This window comes from Pleurodeles waltl, chromosome 2_1 (assembly GCF_031143425.1).
Source record: "Pleurodeles waltl isolate 20211129_DDA chromosome 2_1, aPleWal1.hap1.20221129, whole genome shotgun sequence".
Classification (NCBI taxonomy): Eukaryota; Metazoa; Chordata; class Amphibia; order Caudata; family Salamandridae; genus Pleurodeles; species Pleurodeles waltl.
This window is the reverse complement of record NC_090438.1, coordinates 603,824,052-603,848,185: the sequence shown is the minus strand read 5'-3', so window position 1 is coordinate 603,848,185 and position 24,134 is coordinate 603,824,052. Positions and strand designations below refer to the sequence as shown.

The following is a 24,134-nucleotide window of genomic DNA, read 5'->3' as shown; positions in this document are numbered from 1 at the left end:
ACGTTGATCAACAGAGAATAGAATGCTCAAACTGATTAATTAATAAAATGAACTAACGGCAACAATCAATTTCAAGCTTACCTCTCCAGAATGAGGGTAGAGGAGCTAACGTCCCAGCTGATGGAATACAAAATCCCTTAGTTTTACCATTCATCCCAAACTACCCTTCAAAGACAGTGGCCTAAACACCAAGACTGTTTGGTATGAATTCTCTCCCCTGAACAAAGTGAAACCGCTACCACTTGAAATGGCTTCAGAACACTTTAAAACCCTAATCGTCTTGCATCTGTGGTCTCCATAACACCATTGATACTACCCAGAAAGGCATTCTACATGCAGCATCACATCTCAAAGGCCTATAATGTTTGTGGACACCTTTCTAACCCTGATGGAACTGTTGATTCCCACCTACAAGCCTGTATCATCTTCAAGATAAACAGTATTTGCTGGGTACACCAGAGTGTTTACAGGATGCTTTAGCGCTTCCCCTAAAAGATGCGGGGATAACAACGTGGGGACAGTTGCAAAAGGAGGGGGCACTGATAACCTGGGATGAACTTTAACGGCTTACGGGAAAGAGGATATCGAAGTTTAAATATTACCAGCTAGTCAGCTGGGCTTGAGCACAGACTCTGGAGCTGGGGAAGTTGAAGGAGGAAAGAATATACTGGGGCCATTCTCACAGAAGAAGGAAGTGTCTAAATGTTACTGGTTTCGGGGCAGGGGGAGGATGGGCCATTAACACTGCCAAAAGAGAAGTGGAATTCAGGCCTGTCAGCGTTGGAGCTAGCGAACCTCTGGCAAATATCTATACTTTGGCACGTGGTTAAATCCTCCCCATTAAAGAGAAACCACTTGTTTACAGTCCACAGGGCATATTGGTCTCCGAAGAGACTGATGAAGCTAGGAGGATCAATGAGAAGGTACTTTCTTAAATGTGGGCTAGAAGAGGCTGATGGTGATCATCTACTCTGTCAGTGTCCGAAATGCCAACTCTTCTGGCAAGAAGTGGGTAAGATCTTATAGGGCATATTCGAGAGGGAGATTAAGGTAAGCCTGGCTTTGGTCATATTCACTATCTTGAATGGTGAAGGACTCGGCACTAAATTGGGGAAGTACAAGTCAGGCATAATTTTTATCTTTGTGTTTGCACGCAGGGAGATTTGTAGGAATTGGTTCTCTTGAGGCACCAAATGCACTAGAGTGGGCGAGGTCGGCAGGACATATTTGCAGACTGGACTGTGCAGACGGATCATAGAAGAGAACGTTGTGGGACTGCTTTCAAAAATACTTTCCGGAATAGAGGTCCAAGGATTAAAGACAAAGCAACATGGAGGAGTATTGAGAGGAACTCTGGAAACCCCAATATGTTGAAAGAGGCCTGATGGCAGGGTGGGACTCATTAGCGACAACGACCAGGTCAAATCATTAAAGCCTAGGTGTCTCTTATGAAACTAAAAAAAAAAATGTTTTTAAGTTCTCCAGAATGGCCTCTCCAGACAGAAATTAACTGCATTGGGTTGACAGCACAACACCTAAAACCAGGACATACACTGGATTTAAAAAAAAAACTGCAAGAGGTATAAACCAATTGACAAGCCTTTGCCATTGATGCTCCCTGGATCTGGATCAACAATAGAATTGATTAAACTCTTCTGCAATTCATAATGGAGCTGGAGACCAACATTTTAAGTGAACACTCAAGCTTCACACGTTCTGCTTTACCACTCGTGAGCATCCTGTTTCATTATAAACAATCCTGAATCCAGAATAATGGCCACCACCCTTGTTAAGTACTCCGCTGCTGTCTAACCGGGTTTGCATTCTACAAATGTTTACATTCAAACAATTGCAAAGGCAGATGGCACAAGGAAATGAAGTCTTGCAGGAAACGTAAATGTGAATTGCAAGGACCTCATGAGGTTCTAGTGATGCTGTAACCTCATATCTGCCCACGTCTCTGCATATATATTCAATGACTCCTCACAGCTGCAGCCAGTAGAGATTAGCAACGCAGAATTAGAGAGAAGATGGAACACGTGAAAAAAAACGGCATTGAGCTGACTTAAATTTCACCTAGTCCCAATTAGGTTTTTTTTGGGGGGGGGGGGGGGGGGGATTTAAGAGAATTTTATAAATGTCAGTTGAGTTGAAATGACCTCTTGGGACCCCTGAAAAATGGAATAATTTACATAATTCATGTCACAGCAAAAGAATACATAAATCCTCACAGTTCTGAATATAATGGATGGAAAACACTCTACCCTTGGCTCCTATCTCCTCCCTGTCTCTGCAGCTTCTGAATCTCCTAATACTGGGTTGTTTCTGTACCTTCTCACTGTATCCTCTGTGAAGCCCCGCCCACCCCCAGTCACATGTTCCTGATCCCGTCCACATCACGTCTGTACCCAATTCCATTCTCTCTTCACTGTGCTTCCACTCCACTTCATACTACTCCCTCGGGTTTTGCTTCCTCCTCCCAGCACTGTTTCTGGCCTTTGTTCCCCTTCAATCTTTGACACTGTTCCTCTGCGGTTTCCTGCTATTTCCCACGTCTTACTCTAGATTACTTATGTACTGGCTCCACTAATACCACTACCACAGACTTACTCTGCCCTGTGCTCTGTACCCCACTAATTCTCTGGATGCTGTATTCCTGTTCTATCTCACTTACTTGTGGGCTTCTGTACCTCTTCAGTGTCCAAATTACTTTTGTGCCTTCTCTCATAACGACCTGTGCGTCTGTACAGCTGGTGTAACGGCTACTAAACGTCTTGCTACATCCCCTGCACTATGCTTTATTATTGCAGGGATGTAGCGACCTTTGGTGCAGCTGGTTACTTCACACTCAAAAATGCATAAACTTAAATTTATAGTGAGACTAATTTTTAAGGCCCACTTGACTGATTCGCCTGCTCAATACACACCACCTGGCATAAAGCAAAGCTAATGGCGGGCTCTAAATAAGACGTGAAGTGCCAGAGTCAGTAAAAAAGCACCAATGCAGACCACAGCCAGCAGGAAGAGTAATCAGAAGCTGCATATTTTTTCCACCTCCCTGAGGAAAAGGGCATTTAGTAGAGAACTTGTAAAGGGCACAGATGTTTAGGCTATGTGGTCAAGGGCCCTGCCAACTGCCTTAGGAGCATTTATAGAAGTGCAGTTAAATGAAAGTATCTACTGCATGGCTTATGCATATGAAAGACTGACAATGAGACCTTTGCAAGTGGTTGTGCACACTTGGTCGATGGAAGTAGGGGTAGGGGTGGGGGAGGCGGTTGTTAGGTGAAATACAAGGTTTAGAACTTGTAGTGGAAATTTAACCTAGTACCACTGAAAGGGCAAGATTATGATGAGAAGTGTGCACAAGGAAGCAACTTTGATGGAGCGGGTATGGACATTCGTGAGTGTCTATGTACAATTCTAACCAAGAGCAATGCAATAGGACACCAAAATTCCCCCTTCACATCAATCACTAATGATAGTAAACATTGGTAAAGTCAACCGGTCTGGCGAAGACTGCCAATCTTTTAAATTTGGTGGTTTTATCAATGCCAGACCTAATGCTATTATCTTAAGAGTCAAGACAACTGAAAGGAAGAAAAGGCATACTTTAGTCAGGCACCATTTTCTATTTGTAAGACCCATTAACGTCTTTCGGAACCCAGAGATCTTTTAATGCTTAATTAAAAAGTATTTTTCATGAAAAGGTATAGGGTATTTACCATTTTAGTTTCAGGCAATTTGCTTCGTGAAATATTTTTCTCGGTAGCCCATGCACTACCTTTGTCAAAGCGTCCACGAATTGAAGCAAGTTCTCTTTCACGTTCCTTTCAGAAACAAATCATAAAAAAGTTAGAAAATGATGATGTAAAATGACTCCGGTTGTAACAGAATTTTAGAAATAGTAAAGATATATAAAGCAACCACAAAAACTGGCAATCCATACCTGCTTCAGTTGCTGAGCTAAGCAGGCTGTGCTGGAGGTACCATTCTGCCTCTGTAATCTCTCCTGAAGGATCTTGGTGGTTGGGGTTACAGCTGGAGTTTTGGAAGTTCCTGCTGCTGGTGAGGGACTGTGAACTTGTAAGCGCTCTCCAAAACGTTCTACAAAAGATTTCACTGCTGTACCACCTGAAACCATAACACAGTTCATTGATAAACGTTCAACTTTTGCCAAACTTCACAGAACCTCAATGTTTTATGTGCTCTCGGTTCAGGACACCATTTTGTAACAAGACTTTGGATTCTGCTAGAATTTGACCTAAACCATTTGACAGCTTCACATTCTGGATACAACGAGATTCCTGTTTGATAATGCAGCATGTCAGCCAGGAAGAGCAGAATGAGAACTTGAGAACTGACAATTGAAGCATACGTTCCTGTGCTAGTAGTAGCAGGATCTTGGTCAAACCTGGAGACCTTACAATCACTTAAAGCATAAAACGGTGTAAGGGAAATTTATATTGTAATTCAAATCGGAGTCCAATTTATCAGCATAGTGAGACTGCAATCGTCACATGGCACACAGAGAAAAGAAGGGGGTGCCACAAATCCAGAATAACTAGACACTCATTAATGCTTACACTATGAACAGTATACAGAAAAATCTCTCAATATGTAAAAAAACACCCAGGCTGGGCAGATAATTAATGGAGCAGACTGTACAGTTTTTGAACAGAATACCTACAAAAACTTTTCCCAGTACTTTAAGCATGTGACAACATCTAAAAGAATAAGAGTGAGAATTGAAGTACCGCCATTTGCAATACAGACTATTCTCAACATGCCTAGGCTCAGACGTAGGCTGGAATCCATGCAGGAGTGGGATGAAAAGAAATGAATGCACCTTAGCAAGAACCATAGTCATCTATTTAGATCAAGGGTTGAAGGCTGGGAGATTGCCTAGTTTTCCCCAACGAAGTAGCTAGAGAATAGTGCCCAAGTGTGTACACTGTTCACACCAAATGAAGCAGCAGCACTTCTGAAATGCCTACGCCTCACACTCCCCTTCCTAGGCAGAGCCTTCTCAACATCCATTAATGTCTACACGAACATTTCACACACAGGTTACCACTATCTTACACAATCGGGTCCTTCCCTATTAAATGAACCAAGAAGCACCTGACATCACTACTAAACAGGCATTAGATTTTGCCACTTTTATCTTCGTTAATTAAAGAGGTACAAATGCGAGAGAATTTATTTTTACTTTTTTTGTTTTTTAGGCAAAATGCAATTTGTAAGCTTAACAGGCAAAATCAGACAGCTGCAGTGATTGACTGGATCTTCCTTCCTGAAACCACATACATTCTCCAATAAGGAGAACCCATTAAAACGAGGTGTGCTCTGATCATGTCTGCATAAGAAGGGTATTAATGTGAGAAGCAGGTGAAAGGAAAGGGGTGAAGTGCCACCCTGCATCTTTTAGAAAGCACTGCTAGCACACTCAGCTTAAACAGGATGGCAAGCAGTGGTCAGCAATTGGTAGTTCTAAGGAAGAATAAGTTGCATTTTTTTTTTTAAGAGATACTTTATCTCCCCATAGATGTTTTTATTTTGATAAATACACTTCCATTCATTTATTGATTTTGGACATTTTATGAAGCACCCTGCATCTCCTTTTGATCTCTTCATAGCACTGGATTTCAGATAAATGAGCCATTTAAAAAAACAAAATTACTAAGGGGCCCGAAGCAGATCCAAAGCCAACAAAGGAGAAGCCAGCATCAGTGGGAAAGACATTCCCTAGCTACTGAAAGGGATCATGTGTTTAATACGTCAGTTCAGACAGCCAAAGCCATAGAAGCCAGCACACTACAAAACAAGGGTCTGAAGGTACACCGTCTTGAGAGGGAAAGGCGCAGTGAGATGTGGAATCTGGGAGATTCAGTCAAAATAAAAAATAAAGTTGGCAAAAAAAATAATAATATATATATATATATATATATATATATATATATATATATATATATATATATATATATCTTATCACAATTCCTTCCGCAGATTCATCTGTGGAAGGCGCAGAGTGGCAGAGGCACAGAGGAGTAGAGGGAGTGGCACAGAACAGCGTAAAGGGGAGTGGTGCAGAGTGCAGTGGCACGGCTTTGCAGATTGCAGTTTTGCAAAGTGGCGCTGCACAAAGCAGAGCGGCACAGAGTAGAGGGAAGTGGCAGAGTGGAGTGGTGGAGTGGCACAGAGTGAGGGTATAAAGTAAATTAGTGACAGAGTGCAGTGGTGTAAAGTAAATTAAAGTAGCATAGAGTGCAGTGGTGTAACGCAGATGAGAGTGGGATAGCGTGCAGTGGTGTAAAGTAGACTAGAGGCAGAGAGCAGTGGCGTAGAATGGTACAGAGTAGAATGCAGTGGAGAAGAGTGGCACAGTGCAGAGGTGTATAGCAGAGAGATGTAATTTGCACTGGTGTGAAGTGCAGTTGTGCAGAGCAGGGTGGTGTAGAGTGGAAGAGCAGTGGAACCAGGTACCGTGGGGCAGAGTAGAATAGAGTGGCATAGAGTGGAGTGGAGCAGAGTAAAGTGAGGTAGAGTAGAGTGGGGTAAAGTGGAGTATAAATGATGTAGCAGCAAACTGCCATTACAGATAACAGATCTTTAACTGAAATGACCATTTGCACATACATTTTTGCAGATAAAACTATACAGCGCTTAATGTGTGGGAATTGCATCACCTAGTGTGTTCATTTGTTTTGATCGTATTAAAATATTTGTGTCCACCATACTTCAGGATTACCAACAAATGTGCTTCATTTGTGCTTTTGCTAATTGTAGTATATTCTGAAAATACCTACACAATTCATTTACAGGCATTTAAATTTTGTTGGATGTTATAAAAAAAATAAAAATAAATTTGCATCCAACAGTCTTCCTTATGCGTTCACCCCATTAGCCAACATGATATTGTCACATAAATCCTCTCACTTTGAAGTCAAAGAAAGCAAAGTAAACTCCAAGCTCCTTCAGAAGGCAGAGACTGACATTTGACCTCTGTCTCTGAATGCACACCAAATGTGACAAGTTAAGAACAGGTTTAAAGGCCTGATTACAGAAATTGAATACTGGTCAAAGGATACAGTAAACAATTCCTTTTCTATAGGAAGGACGAACTGAAGATGGACAGCCTAAAACAAATACAACCAGCAAATAGACACCAAGCAAATGTGAGTTACAAAGAACAAAGCCAATAGTAAGCAATGGGTGAAATAAGTTCTAGGGGAAGCTCTCTAAACGTCCCCAAAATATCCTTAGGAAAGGTAGGCTTTGACATATTCAGAAAAAAACAGCAAAAGATGAAAGAATGGAAAAAAGTGTCTCTTCCAATAACTAACTCAAAATCATCACATTTTATGTAGCATGAAAAGCTATCAGTGACACCGTTAAACAAGTTGGGAATTTGTAGCCTTAAGTCCTTGGCACAATAAAATTGTAAAATCAATGGAGGCATTTTTACTGAGATAGTAGCACAGACCTCTAGATTTACAGGTACACCACTACCCAGCACAGTTTCTGCTGTTATCCTTATAAGATAAGTAGACGCTAATAGCTCTTAAGAAATTATATCTTGGAACCTTTCTGTATTTTAGAAGAGGAAACTGAGTTGAAGACTATTCTTTTGAGCAAAACTGAAGGTAGAAGGTAATAAAAGGAGCACATCTGAAATGTATGCTGTCAGAACATACAAAATGAGGGTCATCATATAAGGTGTGCAACTCTCCAACTCTTTTGGATGAAGTCTCTTCCATAAGACAAGCACCCCTTCACCAGAGCATGATCAGGCTACACTATATAAAGTGTTCAAACTGATAAAATTATGATGAGCTGCCATTGAGAGCTTCACTGGAAAAGGTGAGGCGTACTCATCAAAATATATGAATTTTAAACACCATGCCATATTGCGTTTATGTTCAAGAATGCTTGACAAAAGATGTTTTGCGATCTTAAGGAGGGATTTCAGAAGGGCAAGTACACTGTCCAGTCTTGCCTGTGAGTTTCTTGCTTTGGCAGTTATTTGGAGCCATGATGTACAGCAGCAAAATGGCATGGCCAGCACCTATGCCAATTTTTTTATTTATTTTTTAGCTGCGCACACCGCATCCCCTTTCGCATTTCCCTCTCATGCACTCCCTCCCTCTGTTTCCACATCTCCCAAACCACTCCATTTTTTTGGGGGAAAAATTAGGGGCATTGATACTTCCTTGAGTGGCAGACAGGAGCTGCTTGCACTGGGCATAGGCTGAAAGAAAATAGCACCATCTGCTTCTGAGCACCTCATTGGGGGGTTAGGGGGACAGCAGGGGGTTGCTTGAAGAGGAGAACATTTTCTAACCTGCTCGGAGTGCAGTTAGTCAATGAGAGAATGGTGTGATGGATTTCACTGAAGGCTGGAGGGAGGAGCACCTGGGGGAGAAGGTGGAAACAAAATCAGCCAAAGCCTGATATGAACTTTAGCTGAAATGATTTACCAAGGCCACCCTTAGCATCTGTGCATCGTGGGGCCATACTTGAGGCGGACAGGAGTCAATAAGAAACCACATCTCTGTGACCAATTCAAGGATAGTAACCAGAATGAATGAATGATATAGGAAACAGGTGGGATCCCACTTCCTACGCTGAACTGGGCAATGGAGCCTGTTTCCATCTGCCAGAAACCCTAGTAGCAAGCTACAGTTTCTAGTCATGGAACTCTGTTATACTGGTCCCAATGAGAAACCCACACAATAGGAAGGAATGTCAGATTCTCAAATCAAGTAACATGTTCAATCAGTGCGGTAAAAAGAACGCTAGAAATTGCTGGAGGTTCCTAAGTGACAAGGACAACGCAAGACAGTCTGTCCCGACTTGTAGCCAAATGAAGGACAGTAGTGACAGATGTAAATAAGAGACTAAATGTTTCCCGAATGGTTGTTACATGCCTATCAGGATGGATGCACTATATCTACAGAGATCCTTGAATAAATATCCTGGCAGTCTCAAAGAGAGAGTGAAGAGAGGACCATACTGTATTAGGTTCCCAGTTAAGATACAGAAAAAGTACGAGTGCACAGCACTCTGCTCCTTTCTCTTTATTTTCCAGATCCAAAAGGTCTTTTCACCTTATTAACTCAGTGGAAGCACGAAGGCATCATGATGAAATCAAAACTGATGTGGGTATCTCTAGGACACGCATACAAATACAGCCTGCGTAGCTCTACAAGGCAGCATGTATGCGTTCTCCAGTACGTGTCATAGCTAACAAAATGCTCCAACCCAGGGGGGTGGGACAATGTGTGGCAGGAAAGAGTGTGTGTGTGTGTGTGTGTGTGTGTGTGTGTGTGTGTGTGTGTGTGTGAAAGAGTGTGTGTGAAAGAGTGTGTGAGCTTACTGTGACTCAACACTTTTTATCCAACAAATATGGTACTGACTACTTGAACCAGCCTCTAAAGGTCGAAAGCTTATGTAAGTTCTTAAGACCTTTCAGCATGTGATCTTCAGAATAAACACTATCTTTCCTACCCTTACCCTCAGCAGTTGCACTAAGTATTATGAAACAAAGATGCTGAGAAGAATAAATCATGAGCTTTTGAAGATTTTTTAAGCTCCACAAATTATGCTGGTCTGTATGGAGCATAGGGTTTGAAACTAGCAGTAGTCATGAATTAGCTTCTATTGTACAGAATGCAGTTATCCATAAGAAAAAGCAAACAGTATAACCGTTATGTTCCCTCTTAGATTGACAAAAATGCTTTTAAAGCAATGAGCTTTCTAATTCAACTGACTAAATCATTGTGATGTTCAAACCACTAACCTCTTTCAATCAAGTCCGTGCAGTGTCCGACTGGCAGTAAAAACTAGCAGCTTATGTGCTGCACTGCATGGTTCCGGTCCATCATGGGCACCAGACAAACACAGGGTGGTAGGAATTGAACAGCACTGATAAGGTAAGTTATTTACAATCCTAATCCTATGTCAGTATCTGAGGCAACAATTGTGCATAAATCAATGGTGTGCGTCTCAGCTGCCAGAGAAGCCCTATGGTCTTTGGGTCTGCTGTCCTTGCATCAGTTTCCAGAAGCACACTGTTCTGAAGACCAAAAAGAAAAGTTTGAATGTGGGTTGGGTTCTGGGGTTACTCTAGATTGCGGGTATTAGTACGATGAGGACCCCATGAATGACTGCTAATGATCTGAGTGGAAATTATGCCCCTTAAGACTGCAGATCACATCTAGGCTGTGACCGGCGTACCTCGGTGCTTCTATTGAGGACAGCTATGGTAATTAAAGAGAAACATCTGCAAATGCAGACATTTGTTGGGAAGTAAAACTTGAGATCCCAAGAACCGTATTGACAGACTGTGGCATAACTATTTCGAAAAACTCATGGAAATGCATGGGTCTTTGACTACAATATTAGAGATGGGGGAGGAAGACATCTGTGGGCTGGCAGGTAGACCACAACTTTCTTACTAGCAAAATGCAAGGATCCTTATGCATGATGAACAAAACTAATTGTGCCACCACAGGTTTCTTCTGTTCTGCATAGACCCTAAAATGGGGAGGATTGCTACCTCAGAAACTGGCCAATTCACTCATGTGTGGATTTTTGATGAGCCATCTATGAATACTTACAGTATTTCCTCAAGAAATATTTTCCCAGTAAATGTTCTGAGGGGCCAGGTGAGGCAGGGGACTGTCAGCATGGATCTACATCATGACACTCCGACAGGGTTTCATTAGGAAGGTTACCCTCGCAAAAGTGGAATACCTTTTTCCCATTCCTGAGATAGAGGTTTCAGAAGCAATCTCCACTGAAGGTCCAAAAAGGCAGCACCATCTGCTTGAGGTGAGTTTTCACTTTTGTCCCCTTGTAAAGATAGGGCTGAGAGTGAAGGTTTCTCCAACACTGGCACCTAATCACAATCAGTGCCTGGTCCTGCAGAGTATTCAGGGATTTCACACAGAATTTTGTTGACCGCAACCCTTGAACACCCTCTCCCTTAGCGCACTAATAGAAACTTACCAAAGGATGTGGCAGAGAGAGATGAAAAGTGCAGTGAGGTACCTGCAGCCCCACCCCGCTGGTTTCAACAGCAACCTCCTTCTGCTTCACAAGGAGAATTTCTTCTTTCAGTGATCAGTCAAAAGTGGTTTGATGCCTGGTTAGTTTAGATGAACTTCAAAATGGAAGGGGAGGGGGGGGGGGATCTCCTCAGAGATCTGATGTGGGAAAATTACATGATGCCTTGTATAGATTTCAAAGATGTACTCTGCAGTTCCCATCTTTCAAACACAAATATTTCCTATACTTTGTTCAGCAGGTCAGAAGTAAGAGACAGTAGCGCTGCTGTTTAGCCTGTCATCAGCCTACTTGGTGCTTTTCACAAGTGGGTTTTGCAGCCTCCACATTAATGTGGTAGGGGTATTCATCAGCCTACTTGGTGCTTTTCACAAGTGGGTTTTGCAGCCTCCACATTAATGTGGTAGGGGTATTTACATAATTAACAGATTTTTTATATTGACCTGGTTTCCTAGATATTAACATGTGTGTTATTCTGCTTATGTATTTATAGGTAATTGCTGATACAGGGCGGCCTGGAGTTGCAAGTATTAATTGTTTTCTTATTAATATTTATGTATTTGTACACCTACATCACTCACAACACAGCATTTAGTGTAGGGAAAGGTTTTTTGGGATACCAGGCCTGATGAAAGCCATTGACCCATCAGGACTTAAATTAATCTGAAACATGTCAACCCCAAAGCTGTGGCAATACTACTGTAAAAGGTACTGACAAGTTGTGATTTTTAATTTTATCAGTGGTACTGTGAATAAATTGCTAAGTCACACACTAGGTAACGTTATTTCTCAGATAATTACCTCCCCACCACCTTAGACACTTCTGAATAGGAGCTCCATGTCAGCGAACCCACAATGTCTTCTTGGAAGACATGATTTATAATAATGAGTCTGTAGAGTGTGTGATTACCTTAAGGTGCCCTGGTGCTCGGAAAACGAAGTAGAAAGGAATTACATACAAAGATGGATCTTTAAGATTTGTGCCAACTGGCATGAAGAGGAGAGGACCCCAGGAATAAGCATGTCACCACAGCTGGATGAGGGCCATACGTCTCAATTACAAACAGGTTGCTACATTTTGTGTTCTTGGGGGAAGATGCTCCGGTAAACCTTCTTTCCTCTCACTTCCACGTTTTCGTCTTGGTGCAGTCAATGGTATATAAAACCCACATAAATAAAAACGTTTAAACACTCCAAGAAGGATATCCGATATAAAGGTTTACAAGGTGGCTGATATTTTAGAGAAATTACTGATGTAGACAGGAGATGGATCACAATTTAAAGTGAAGCAAAATAATTAAAACATATTTTATCTGTGAGAAAACTAAAAATAGAAAGGTGAAGGTGTTTATATTGCCCCATCATTCACAAATGAGAACAAACTAATTCAATACCAAATGCTATGTCTATGAGTTCTTGATCCGTCGAAGGAGCCATGTCAAAAGGTAACCAATGTAAAACATGACACCTGTGCATACCCTTTCTCTACATTCTTTTTAAAGTGAAACACAATGTTTTTTTTTTTTCATACAAAAATGTTAAAGTGTATATTAATTGACTTTTTTTTAATGAAAGGGAAATGTTTACAACAGGAGTGCTGACTTGACAAAGGTTTTTTTTTTTTTTTTAAACTAAAAAGCTATTAATGTAATTGAGATCTGGGTTTGCTTATGTAGCCAGAAATATACTAATGTTTGTGAATATAAAAGATCCAGAGATAAAGAATAATTGCTGCATGACAAGTCTCCAGGTTACTTTGAAGCTAAAGGTTGAGTGGAACTGAAAAGGGAATGATAAAGTGGAGGAATAAGCAAAGACGACAAATGTAGTAGGAAACTGCAACTGACCACTAATATATCCTTTGGAAACACACACCGGGAAATATTAAATTCACACTTCTTAATTGACCAAACATGCAACAATCGCCTAGGTTAGGCACCATAGGTCAAATTTTGGCTCAATAACCTGCAAGTGAATCAATCACAGAGATATATACGTAACCAGTGCTACAAAAATCACTATTTTAACAGATAGGGTAAAAAGTACTAAAAATGGCCCCAATAGGTCTGTAAAATCCTATATTTACACTTTTAAAAGAAAATTGCAAAAGGACTGTAAACTTTTATGCATACACCTTTAAATGATTATTACATTTTTGATACTGTAGGGATATTGTACACATTTTTTTTAGACCTTTATAAAAACAAGAATTGGCATAGGCAATAGGTCTCGCCTTTGAAACCTATTGGCTTTGGCAAATCCTTTTGGAAAGACCGTACAGCATTGGGACATACTGGGCAGCACCAGAACTTAACATGTCTCAGTGATATTTTAAAGCACAAGTGGCACGTTTTGTTGTTCTGTATAAAATGTACTGTTTAATAACATGCTGCTAAAAAAGACATTCCTTTAGTGTTAGTGCTCCTATAAGAGTGAGATTGGCTATCCTCCCTGCTTGCACACGCTCACCTGCAGCCTTAACCTTGCTAATGGCCCAGGTAAGAAGCAGCTTTTTTTTTTTTTTTTTTTTAATAGTGTGGACTCAAACCAAAGGTATTGGTGCACTTTACATGATGCCTGCAAACTGGCAGCAAATGACATGCAGCTATATAAAACGTATTCCGCACAAAACTTGTGCAACCAGGAGAACTAGCAGATGAGTCCTGGGGGAAACCAGGAGAACCCCGATTTCAAAAGTCTCTCTTGCTCGGTGTGTGCACCGCTCCTGCAGGGAGGGCTAGGGCAGGAATGACAAGAATTCACAGGCCGCAGATAACTCTGCTTCTTGCTCCTTTCAAAACAGAAGAGCTGAGCCAGGAGGGCTTAAAGGGAGGGGGGTCAAACCTGTCGATGGTCTGGAGCCCCGGATAAAGAGGACACTTTTCCATCTCAGTGATGGAAAACTTTCCAGAAGTGATAACTTGGCAGAGTGCAGAATGGCTGTTTAAGGAGCTAAGCAAACTGAGGACTGTGCATCTGTGACAGATATTTTGATGTCAAAATTAGTGAGCAGCAGCAGCAGCACCACCACTAACATGTACTAGTCAAATAAGCAAGAACGTGTACTAGCCAAGTGCAAACAAATTTAAGAACGTGTGAAAATCACAACTTATTATATGATTTGGTACAGAGAAAGACACCATATAACAGAGCACCATTTTACAACAACACATTATTCTGTTATCAACCTGCTTCTACAGTACTTCAGAAAAACATATCTAAACACCTTTTGAGTGAAAGTAGCCTGCAACTCACAATTTTTATAAACATAAGCTTAATACAACCACGTAGTCTTGGCATAGAAATTCCAGTAATTAGAAGGTTACATGGACGTGGGAAGCGAGGAGATCCACATAAGAAAACTATGACTTTTTAAAGCCTACAATACTTTCATAAATTTCACACATTAAAAATAGATTTGAACGTCAATGGATTAAAAAAGCAAGTCAGAATGCGGTCAAGCAGTGCTCCTTTGTGGCAACAAACGAGGCAGGTCATTTTCAACACATCAGATAAGAGAGGGGTGGTCTGTTTTAAAGCAGCTGGTGGTGGTTGTAGGAAGTTGGCTCTGTATGTGCTATTTCAAAGTAAGGAATAGCATGCACAGAGTCCAAGGGTTCCCCTTAGAGGTAAAATAGTGGTAAAAATAGATAATACTAATGCTCTATTTTGTGGTAGTGTGGTCGAGCAGTAGGCTTATCCAAGGAGTAGTGTTAAGCATTTGTTGTACATACACATAGACAATAAATGAGGTACACACACTCAGAGACAAATCCAGCCAATAGGTTTTTATATAGAAAAATATCTTTTCTTAGTTTATTTTAAGAACCACAGGTTCAAATTCTACATGTAATATCTCATTCGAAAGGTATTGCAGGTAAGTACTTTAGGAACTTCAAATCATCAAAATTGCATGTATACTTTTCAAGTTATTCACAAATAGCTGTTTTAAAAGTGGACACTTAGTGCAATTTTCACAGTTCCTAGGGGAGGTAAGTATTTGTTAGGTTAACCAGGTAAGTAAGACACTTACAGGGCTTAGTTCTTGGTCCAAGGTAGCCCACCGTTGGGGGTTCAGAGCAACCCCAAAGTCACCACACCAGCAGCTCAGGGCCGGTCAGGTGCAGAGTTCAAAGTGGTGCCCAAAACGCATAGGCTAGAATGGAGAGAAGGGGGTGCCCCGGTTCCGGTCTGCTTGCAGGTAAGTACCCGCGTCTTCGGAGGGCAGACCAGGGGGGTTTTGTAGGGCACCGGGGGGGACACAAGCCCACACAGAAATTTCACCCTCAGCAGCGCGGGGGCGGCCGGGTGCAGTGTAGAAACAAGCGTCGGGTTTGTAATGGAAGTCAATGGGAGATCTAGGGATCTCTTCAGCGCTGCAGGCAGGCAAGGGGGGGGTTCCTCGGGGAAACCTCCACTTGGTCAAGGGAGAGGGACTCCTGGGGGTCACTCCTCCAGCGAAAGTCCGGTCCTTCAGGTCCTGGGGGCTGCGGGTGCAGGGTCTCTCCCAGGTGTCGGGACTTAGGATTCAAAGAGTCGCGGTCAGGGGAAGCCTCGGGATTCCCTCTGCAGGCGGCGCTGTATGGGCTCAGGGGGGACAGGTTTTTGTACTCACAGTCTTAGAGTAGTCCTGGGGTCCCTCCTGAGGTGTTGGATCGCCACCAGCCGAGTCGGGGTCGCCGGGTGCAGTGTTGCAAGTCTCACGCTTCTTGCGGGGAGCTTGCAGGGTTCTTTAAAGCTGCTGGAAACAAAGTTGCAGCTTTTCTTGGAGCAGGTCCGCTGTCCTCGGGAGTTTCTTGTCTTTTCGAAGCAGGGGCAGTCCTCAGAGGAAGTCGAGGTCGCTGGTCCCTTTGGAAGGCGTCGCTGGAGCAGGATCTTTGGAAGGCAGGAGACAGGCCGGTGAGTTTCTGGAGCCAAGGCAGTTGTCGTCTTCTAGTCTTCCGCTGCAGGGGTTTTCAGCTGGGCAGTCCTTCTTCTTGTAGTTGCAGGAATCTAATTTTCTAGGGTTCAGGGTAGCCCTTAAATACTAAATTTAAGGGCGTGTTTAGGTCTGGGGGGTTAGTAGCCAATGGCTACTAGCCCTGAGGGTGGGTACACCCTCTTTGTGCCTCCTCCCAAGGGGAGGGGGTCACAATCCTAACCCTATTGGGGGAATCCTCCATCTGCAAGATGGAGGATTTCTAAAAGTTAGAGTCACTTCAGCTCAGGACACCTTAGGGGCTGTCCTGACTGGCCAGTGACTCCTCCTTGTTGCTTTCTTTGTTCCCTCCAGCCTTGCCGCCAAAAGTGGGGGCCGTGGCCGGAGGGGGCGGGCAACTCCACTAAGCTGGAGTGCCCTGCTGGGCTGTGACAAAGGGGTGAGCCTTTGAGGCTCACCGCCAGGTGTCACAGCTCCTGCCTGGGGGAGGTGTTAGCATCTCCACCCAGTGCAGGCTTTGTTACTGGCCTCAGAGTGACAAAGGCACTCTCCCCATGGGGCCAGCAACATGTCTCTGGTGTGGCAGGCTGCTGGAACTAGTCAGCCTACACAGACAGTCGGTTAAGTTTCAGGGGGCACCTCTAAGGTGCCCTCTGTGGTGTATTTTACAATAAAATGTACACTGGCATCAGTGTGCATTTATTGTGCTGAGAAGTTTGATACCAAACTTCCCAGTTTTCAGTGTAGCCATTATGGTGCTGTGGAGTTCGTGCTTGACAGACTCCCAGACCATATACTCTTATGGCTACCCTGCACTTACAATGTCTAAGGTTTTGTTTAGACACTGTAGGGGTACCATGCTCATGCACTGGTACCCTCACCTATGGTATAGTGCACCCTGCCTTAGGGCTGTAAGGCCTGCTAGAGGGGTGTCTTACCTATACTGCATAGGCAGTGAGAGGCTGGCATGGCACCCTGAGGGGAGTGCCATGTCGACTTACTCGTTTTGTCCTCACTAGCACACACAAGCTGGCAAGCAGTGTGTCTGTGCTGAGTGAGAGGTCTCCAGGGTGGCATAAGACATGCTGCAGCCCTTAGAGACCTTCCTTGGCATCAGGGCCCTTGGTACTAGAAGTACCAGTTACAAGGGACTTATCTGGATGCCAGGGTCTGCCAATTGTGGATACAAAAGTACAGGTTAGGGAAAGAACACTGGTGCTGGGGCCTGGTTAGCAGGCCTCAGCACACTTTCAATTGTAAACATAGCATCAGCAAAGGCAAAAAGTCAGGGGGCAACCATGCCAAGGAGGCATTTCCTTACAGTGGTTTCCAATAAAAGGGTGCTCAGAGGCAGCCAGTCTCCTGGTGAATGTGTGTGATATGTTGCAATCTTTGCTGCTGCAGCACAAGCGCAGTAAAAACTGTTTTGGCAGTTTAATTAACATTGTGCTCCAAAATCGGAGCTTGCCTTGCAATGTTTGTTTATGTTTCTCGACTTCTATGGCATTCAGGAAGAGGATTTTTTGTATGAAGCAACATAAAAATCTGAAGCTGCATCGCACAACTGTAAAGCCAATTTAGGCTTTAACAGTAATTATCTCTTATCAAGATCACCAAGGTATCTTGTGAGGAAAGCAGGGAAAAATAAAAAGTCTGCGCTATACAAAACCATATGGCTGAAAAAACGTGACAGCCTGGTTGGATGCTAAAGAGGCGGGGGCTCACTGGCAGGGTCTGGGAGGTAGAAAGCACCATAAAAAAAAAGTCAGAACTGAAGTTGGGGTTCAATGGAATTTGATTTGGGGCAATCAAATGAGTCTAGTCAATTGTGAACATGGGGCACCGGTCACGTCAAGTCACTACCATCCACCACAGGAACACAAGGGGGAGAGCTCATGTGGGAGGATCGGAAGGGGCAGTCTGGTTCAATAGCAGTTTATTAACAGCACTCCAAAACCGGAGCATGCCATGCAAGGTTTGTTTGTGTCTCGACTTCTGTGGCAACCGGACTTGCTTTCCTCAAACTGCTATTAAACACATCAGTTGCTTAATTAACACAGCACTTCAAAACTAAAGCTTCCTGTGGAAGCAACAAGTAACACAAAACAAGCAGAAGCAGCAGAGTTTGGCCCATGCCCAACACACACAAGTCAGTCTGCGCCAACACAGGGTGCGGCATGAAGAGGCAATATTATACAGGCACTGAAGCTGAACAAGTACCCACACTGTAGCACAAGCAGGAAAGAACTAATAATGTAGTCCATGAAACCAAGAGATAAAGAACCACAGTGTAAATATACTATACTTAACCCCTGCTCTGTGGGAGGAACAAGGGAACAATGAGGTACAAAGATTTAGGTCTGACCACTAGCAAGCCAGGGTGTTTAAAGGACACTGAAAAACAAATAGGAAGCAGGGGGAGTGGCTTTAAGTCCACAGAGATACTTATGGTTGTACGCTTACGCGCGACCTAAAAACAATGTTGAAATATTTGTAAGTTGCAAACTTTGGCTTAAATTAGAGATATTTTTGTTCAACATCCTAATGCTTTGTTAATTATGTTTTAAACAAAGAACGCCATTGTTGGACCTGGCTTTTTGACGGGGTCATCCCCAAACTTTTTGCTTCCTTCCTCCTATTTTTTTTCTGACCTGTTGTTGTTGGCTTTTGACCTCTGGGCACTTTACCGCTGCTAACCAGTGCTAAAGTGCATATGCTCTCTGTGTAAATTGTACTACTGATTGGTTTATCCATGATTGGCTATTTAATTTACTTATAAGTCCCTAGTAGAGTGCACTATATGTGCCTAGGGCCTGTAGGTTAAATACTACTAGTGGGCCTGCAGCACTGGTTGTGCCACCCACTTTAGTAGCCCCTTAACCTTGTCTCAGGCCTGCCATTGCAAGGCCTGTGTGTGCAGTTTCACTGCCACTTCAACTTGGCATTTAAAAGTACTTGCCAAGCCTAGAACTCCCCTTTTTCTACATATAAATCACCCCTAATGTGTGCCCTAGGTAACCCCTAGAGCAGGGTGCTGTGTGGGTAAAAGGCAGGACATGTACCTGTGTAGTTATATGTCCTGGTAGTGTAAAACTCCTAAATTCGTTTTTACACTACTGTGAGGCCTGCTCCCTTCATAGGCTAACATTGGGGCTGCCCTCATACACTGTTGAAGTGGCAGCTGCTGATCTGAAAGGAGCAGGAAGGTCATATTTAGTATGGCCAGAATGGTAATACAAAATCCTGCTGACTGGTGAAGTCGGATTTAATATTACTATTCTAGAAATGCCACTTTAGAAAGTGAGCATTTCTTTGCACTTAAATCTTTCTGTGCCCTTCAATCCACGTCTGGCTAGGTTTAGTTGACAGCTCCTTGTGCATTCACTCAGACACACCCCAAACACAGGGAACTCAGCCTCACTTGCATACATCTGCATTTTGAATGGGTCTTCCTGAGCTGGGAGGGTGGAGGGTCTGCCCTCACACAAAGGACTGCCGCACCCCCTACTGGGACTCTGGCAGACAGGATTGAACTGAAAGGGGGCTTGGTGCATTTCTTAGACACTCTTTGAAGTCACCCCCACTTCAAAGGCACTACTTAGTATAAAACAGGGCCTCTGCCCTACCTCAGACACTTGCTGGAGAAGAAACCGGAACCAGAACCTGCATCCTGCCAAGAAGACCTGCCTGGCTGCCTAAAGGACTCACCTGACTGCTTTCTACAAAGGACTGCTGCCTTGCTGTTGCCCTGCTGTACTCTTGTCTGGCTGTGAAAGTGCTCTTCAAGGGCTTGGATAGAGCTTGCCTCCTGTTCCCTGAAGTCTCAGGACCAAAAAGACTTCTCTTTTTCATTTGGACTCTTCGTGCGCCGAAATTTGACGCACAGCTTGTTCCGTGGCGATAAAAACACCGTACACCAACGCGATGCCTTCGGGACGACCGGAACTTCGACGCACGGCCTTGCAAGGACAACGCCACCCGACTTCCAGAGGAGAAATCGACGCGACGCCTGCCGTGAGAGCGAAACTTCGATGCACAGCCCCGCGGAACGACGCGCAGCCGGAAAACAAGCAGGAGAAACCACGCACAGACCCAGGACATCTGGTAATCCCCGCGATCCATAGAAGGAAGCGGTCCGCGTGCTGGAAAACGACGCACGTCTTCCCCGAGTGAAAAATAACGACGCAAGTCAGTGTGTGAAGGGGCGTAACCGACGCACACTCCATTTTTCCATGCATCTCCTCTTCTGCGGCCATCTGCTGAGATTTTCCACTCCAAACCAGGTACTTTGTGCTTGAAAGAGACTTTGTTTGCTTTTTAAAGACTTAAGACACTTCATATCACTTTTTAGTGATATCTTTACAAATTCATATTGCATCTTTGATCGTTTTGACCTGCAAATACCCAGATAAATATTATATATTTTTCTAAACACTGTGTGATGTATTTTTGTGGTGTTATATTATGGTATTGTATGATTTATTGCACAAATGCTTTACACATTGCCTTGTAAGTTAAGCCTGACTGCTCGTGCCATGCTACCAGAGGGTGGGCACAGGCTGATTGTGGATTGTGTGTGACTTACCTTGACTAGAGTGAGGGTTCTTGCTTGGACAGAGGGCAACCTGACTGCCAACAAAAAACCCCATTTCTAACAGCCATTTTATTGCATATACAAAATAAACATCTTCACAGCATCTTTACATAAAAAGCTACACGAGCCTTGTTGTACAGATGCATTAAACCTGAAAAAAAGGTAGATTCTCATCCTATATTTGCTTATGTGAAGTGCAAAATGTGGTACACAATTCGTATAATCAAATCCAAAAAAGTACATGGATTAAGACAAGGCTATTAAAAACTATTTTTGATTGCTGGAGATAGTTCTTGTTAAGCTTTATACCCATGAATGAAAAGATGAAAACACAATCACCAAAAAAAACACAACTACTAAGCAGAAAATCAGTGCAATAGCGGGAGGGGAGAGGTAATTTCACAGTGCTTAAACCTAGTAACATCACTGAGTTTTGACAATAAAATAAAAATAAAAAAAACGAAACAAACATAGCTAGGTTATAGCAAAATCCTATATATGGTGCCAAGGGAAAAGCATGAAACCACATCACTAATTTTTAACGGCAACATTCATTCTGCTCAAAATATACACAAAGACACAAACAATAGTCAGCGGTTAAATTATCCAAAGGTAATTGTCATAAACTTGATTTTCCCCAGCTACGTTTTGGTACATGTAAAACCTTTGTTGTGAAAGAGGAAATAAAGTGGGAAAGATTTGCTAGGTCTCTAAATGACAATGTATTTCATGTTGATTAACACATTTGGACTTTACCTGGAGTTGTAGTTTTGTTCTGCTGAGCAAAAGTTCTTTGCAGGACATCATCCCTGGGAGTAGTTGGTTGTGTTAAAGTGGATTTCACTATGTGTTTAGATATGTCAACTGGACTGCTGTGGTTTACGTTCAACGACCTGATGGCCTGCGGCTTTAGAGCTTCACCCTTTTTAGAGGCAGAGGTTATCTCACAAGCCACTGTGTCCAGCTGCGTTTTGGATAGCTGTATTTCTTTGTGTGTCGGTCTGGCTGATCGATCTAAATGAACTGCGCCCTAGAGGAGAAGAAAGGAGCACAGTTAGATTGGAAAGCATTAACAGTAACTGCACAGTTTAAACAACATTTTCAGGATTCTAAATATTACATAATCTCTACATTTATACTAACAGCACCATTTATGAAGGTTTGACATTTGAGCTAAAAATGGATGTAAAAATGTTTTACTACCCACCCGAGTAGCACTGCTTTTCTGTTAAGGTCTCAGGTAAGTTAAACATGTAAAGCAGTTATTAAACTTTACTTCCTAACAGGCCCACTATGAAATCTCAAGTGCCATGGTCACAAATAAATCAAGGAAATTCAGAACTGTTGCATAAGTTACTTTCCATACAACAATCAGCAGAAAAGTAAGACACAACTGATTGCTACAAGGGGGTTGTAGGAAAAGGGAGGGGAAGCTGAGAAAGCCACCTTAAGAAGTCAAAGCAGAGCCTCATATAAGAAAAAGACATGTAATGTATTAGAGTATCTATGTGAACAGAAAAGCTTGCAGCATCCTTAATAATAACGAAGATTAAAGCAGTAACTCTAGTCCATATTCCTTTTTAATGCTTTGATGATTATCCAAATTAGATACAGACTGGAGCATCTTCTACAGCATAGGTCTGCAACTCAGAACTTTAAAGCACTAGCAGAAGAGCTGTCCCACCCACGCCCAAAACTTTCCATTTTGAACACACTCAGAAGCTGACATAATCCAAGTCCCTTTCCTCCCCAACAATACCAAAAGACAAAGGCATATCTAGACAGCGGAGATGGTGTGTGGCTTTCATGGAGGAAGAGTTATGCTAGAAATCAGATAGTAAACCATGAGAGAGAAGCTCTTTAGTAAGGCCTGGACTAAATGAGAAATGTGTGGCGAGCTTATGTCCTTTGGACCCTGTCTGCAGAAAGTACATGCAGGTATCATAGGAGATTTACAAATGCATAGAGATTAACAACAGATGAAAACTAGAGATGAGACTTTGGCTCAGTCCGCAAGCACACAGATTCCTTCAGAACGAAGGGCTTTGAAATGCTATTCTGGGAAGCAGCAGAAAGTCTAGTGGGTTTCCCTGGGAAACACTACTAATGGTCACAAGATTTACAAGAGGAATTAGGAAGGACTTCCAGGCAGTAACACCCCAATAATTCGGGAAAAGATCACCCAGAGAACCTAGAAACCTGTCCATTCAAGGAGCAAAGGGCAGGTACTCTACTTGACATTCAGAGGCATACTGAACCACAGTTGGGTACCTCCTCCTATGAACTGGCAGGCAAACTGGTGAGAGGCTGGAGCACTCTAAGGCGGTCAAAATACCAAGCATCGAAGGAAAAAGTGCTTAGCATATACCTATAGGGTGTTGGTTCACTTGCTTCTTTTTACAGAACACAGCTGGTTTCTTATACATGTAGATCATTGATTTCCCTTCCGCAGAGGAAAAGGAAATATCTACATGGATAACAGATGGCTTCTCAACTTTGGTGAAACAACAGGAACTGCATCACATGCAGATCATTAAAAAAAAAAAATTGAGGTCAGAGTAGGTCCCAGCCATTCTATAAGGAGTCAATTTTATGGAAATATATGCACCCGTAGTCAAGAAGGGCATCCCATAGTGCACATTTTGCTTGCATAGCAACCACTTAGCGCATGTTCGAGGTTTACAGTGTCAGAAATGGATTCATTGCCAACAGAAGATCAATCAATGCTCTTAAGACAAAAGTGGATTTCTGTATTGGAGTGCTTCTTTTTCAGACACGGGCTGAGAGACCTCTTCAGCTCCATCCTTTAGCCCTAGAGCCAGTTGGCACCACCAAAATCCCAAAACAGATCTGCAGACTAAACTAAATGCAATGAGAAGCCTTCTTTAAGCCCTCTAGAATAGTGTCAGAGAAGGAACCAATGAGGAGTTTCCCACATGCGCTGGTGTTTCCCAAGATGCAAGACGAAGAAGTGGAAGGAGGTCTTGATAAGAGGAGCCCATCACCAGTCATTCTTGAAGAGATGGGTAATGCAAGTACCTTTGAAGTGGCAGAAAGTCTGCAACTGCGGCCATGAACTGTGCGAAACCACTGCATGTAGATCAAAAGATGCAAAACTATGAATACTTTATTGCCTGCATGTAAGAAACTGGGGTAACAGTTGAGGGAGTGAGTACAAACCTCAGGTAATAACCACAACCCCTGTCCAAGTGAACCACATAAGTCTCTAAAAAAAAAAAACCTGAGCTCAACCTTCTGGTAGCTGGGGGACAGAGCAGCCAGGCTTAACCTAGAGGTATTATGTAAAGTATTATACAATGCCAAAACAGTAATAAATTAAAACACAAGAAAATTCCCAAATTAATTTTTAAAAAAGGGTTAAATGTTCATAAATGACACCAAAGCGACAAAAATTCAATAAGGAAAAACAGTTATGTTTTAAAAAGCAACAAAAAAAAATTAAAACAAAGCAGTAACCGCGGTTATCCTAATGTGCATGACTGGTAATTAGACACAAATTAAGGCCAATCGCGATGGAGTGCATGTTGGATA

At 42.7% G+C, this 24,134-nt stretch overlaps 1 protein-coding gene across 1 annotated transcript in view; it reads right to left on the bottom strand.

The window, feature by feature from the left end:
- Positions 1–24,134, bottom strand: part of ANLN (anillin, actin binding protein) — a 207,525-nt gene that overhangs the window by 143,599 nt on the left and 39,792 nt on the right. Inside the window, 3 exon segments of the mRNA XM_069215555.1 lie at positions 3,726–3,830; positions 3,950–4,134; positions 21,339–21,612. Of these exon segments, the coding sequence (XP_069071656.1) occupies positions 3,726–3,830; positions 3,950–4,134; positions 21,339–21,612 (564 nt within the window).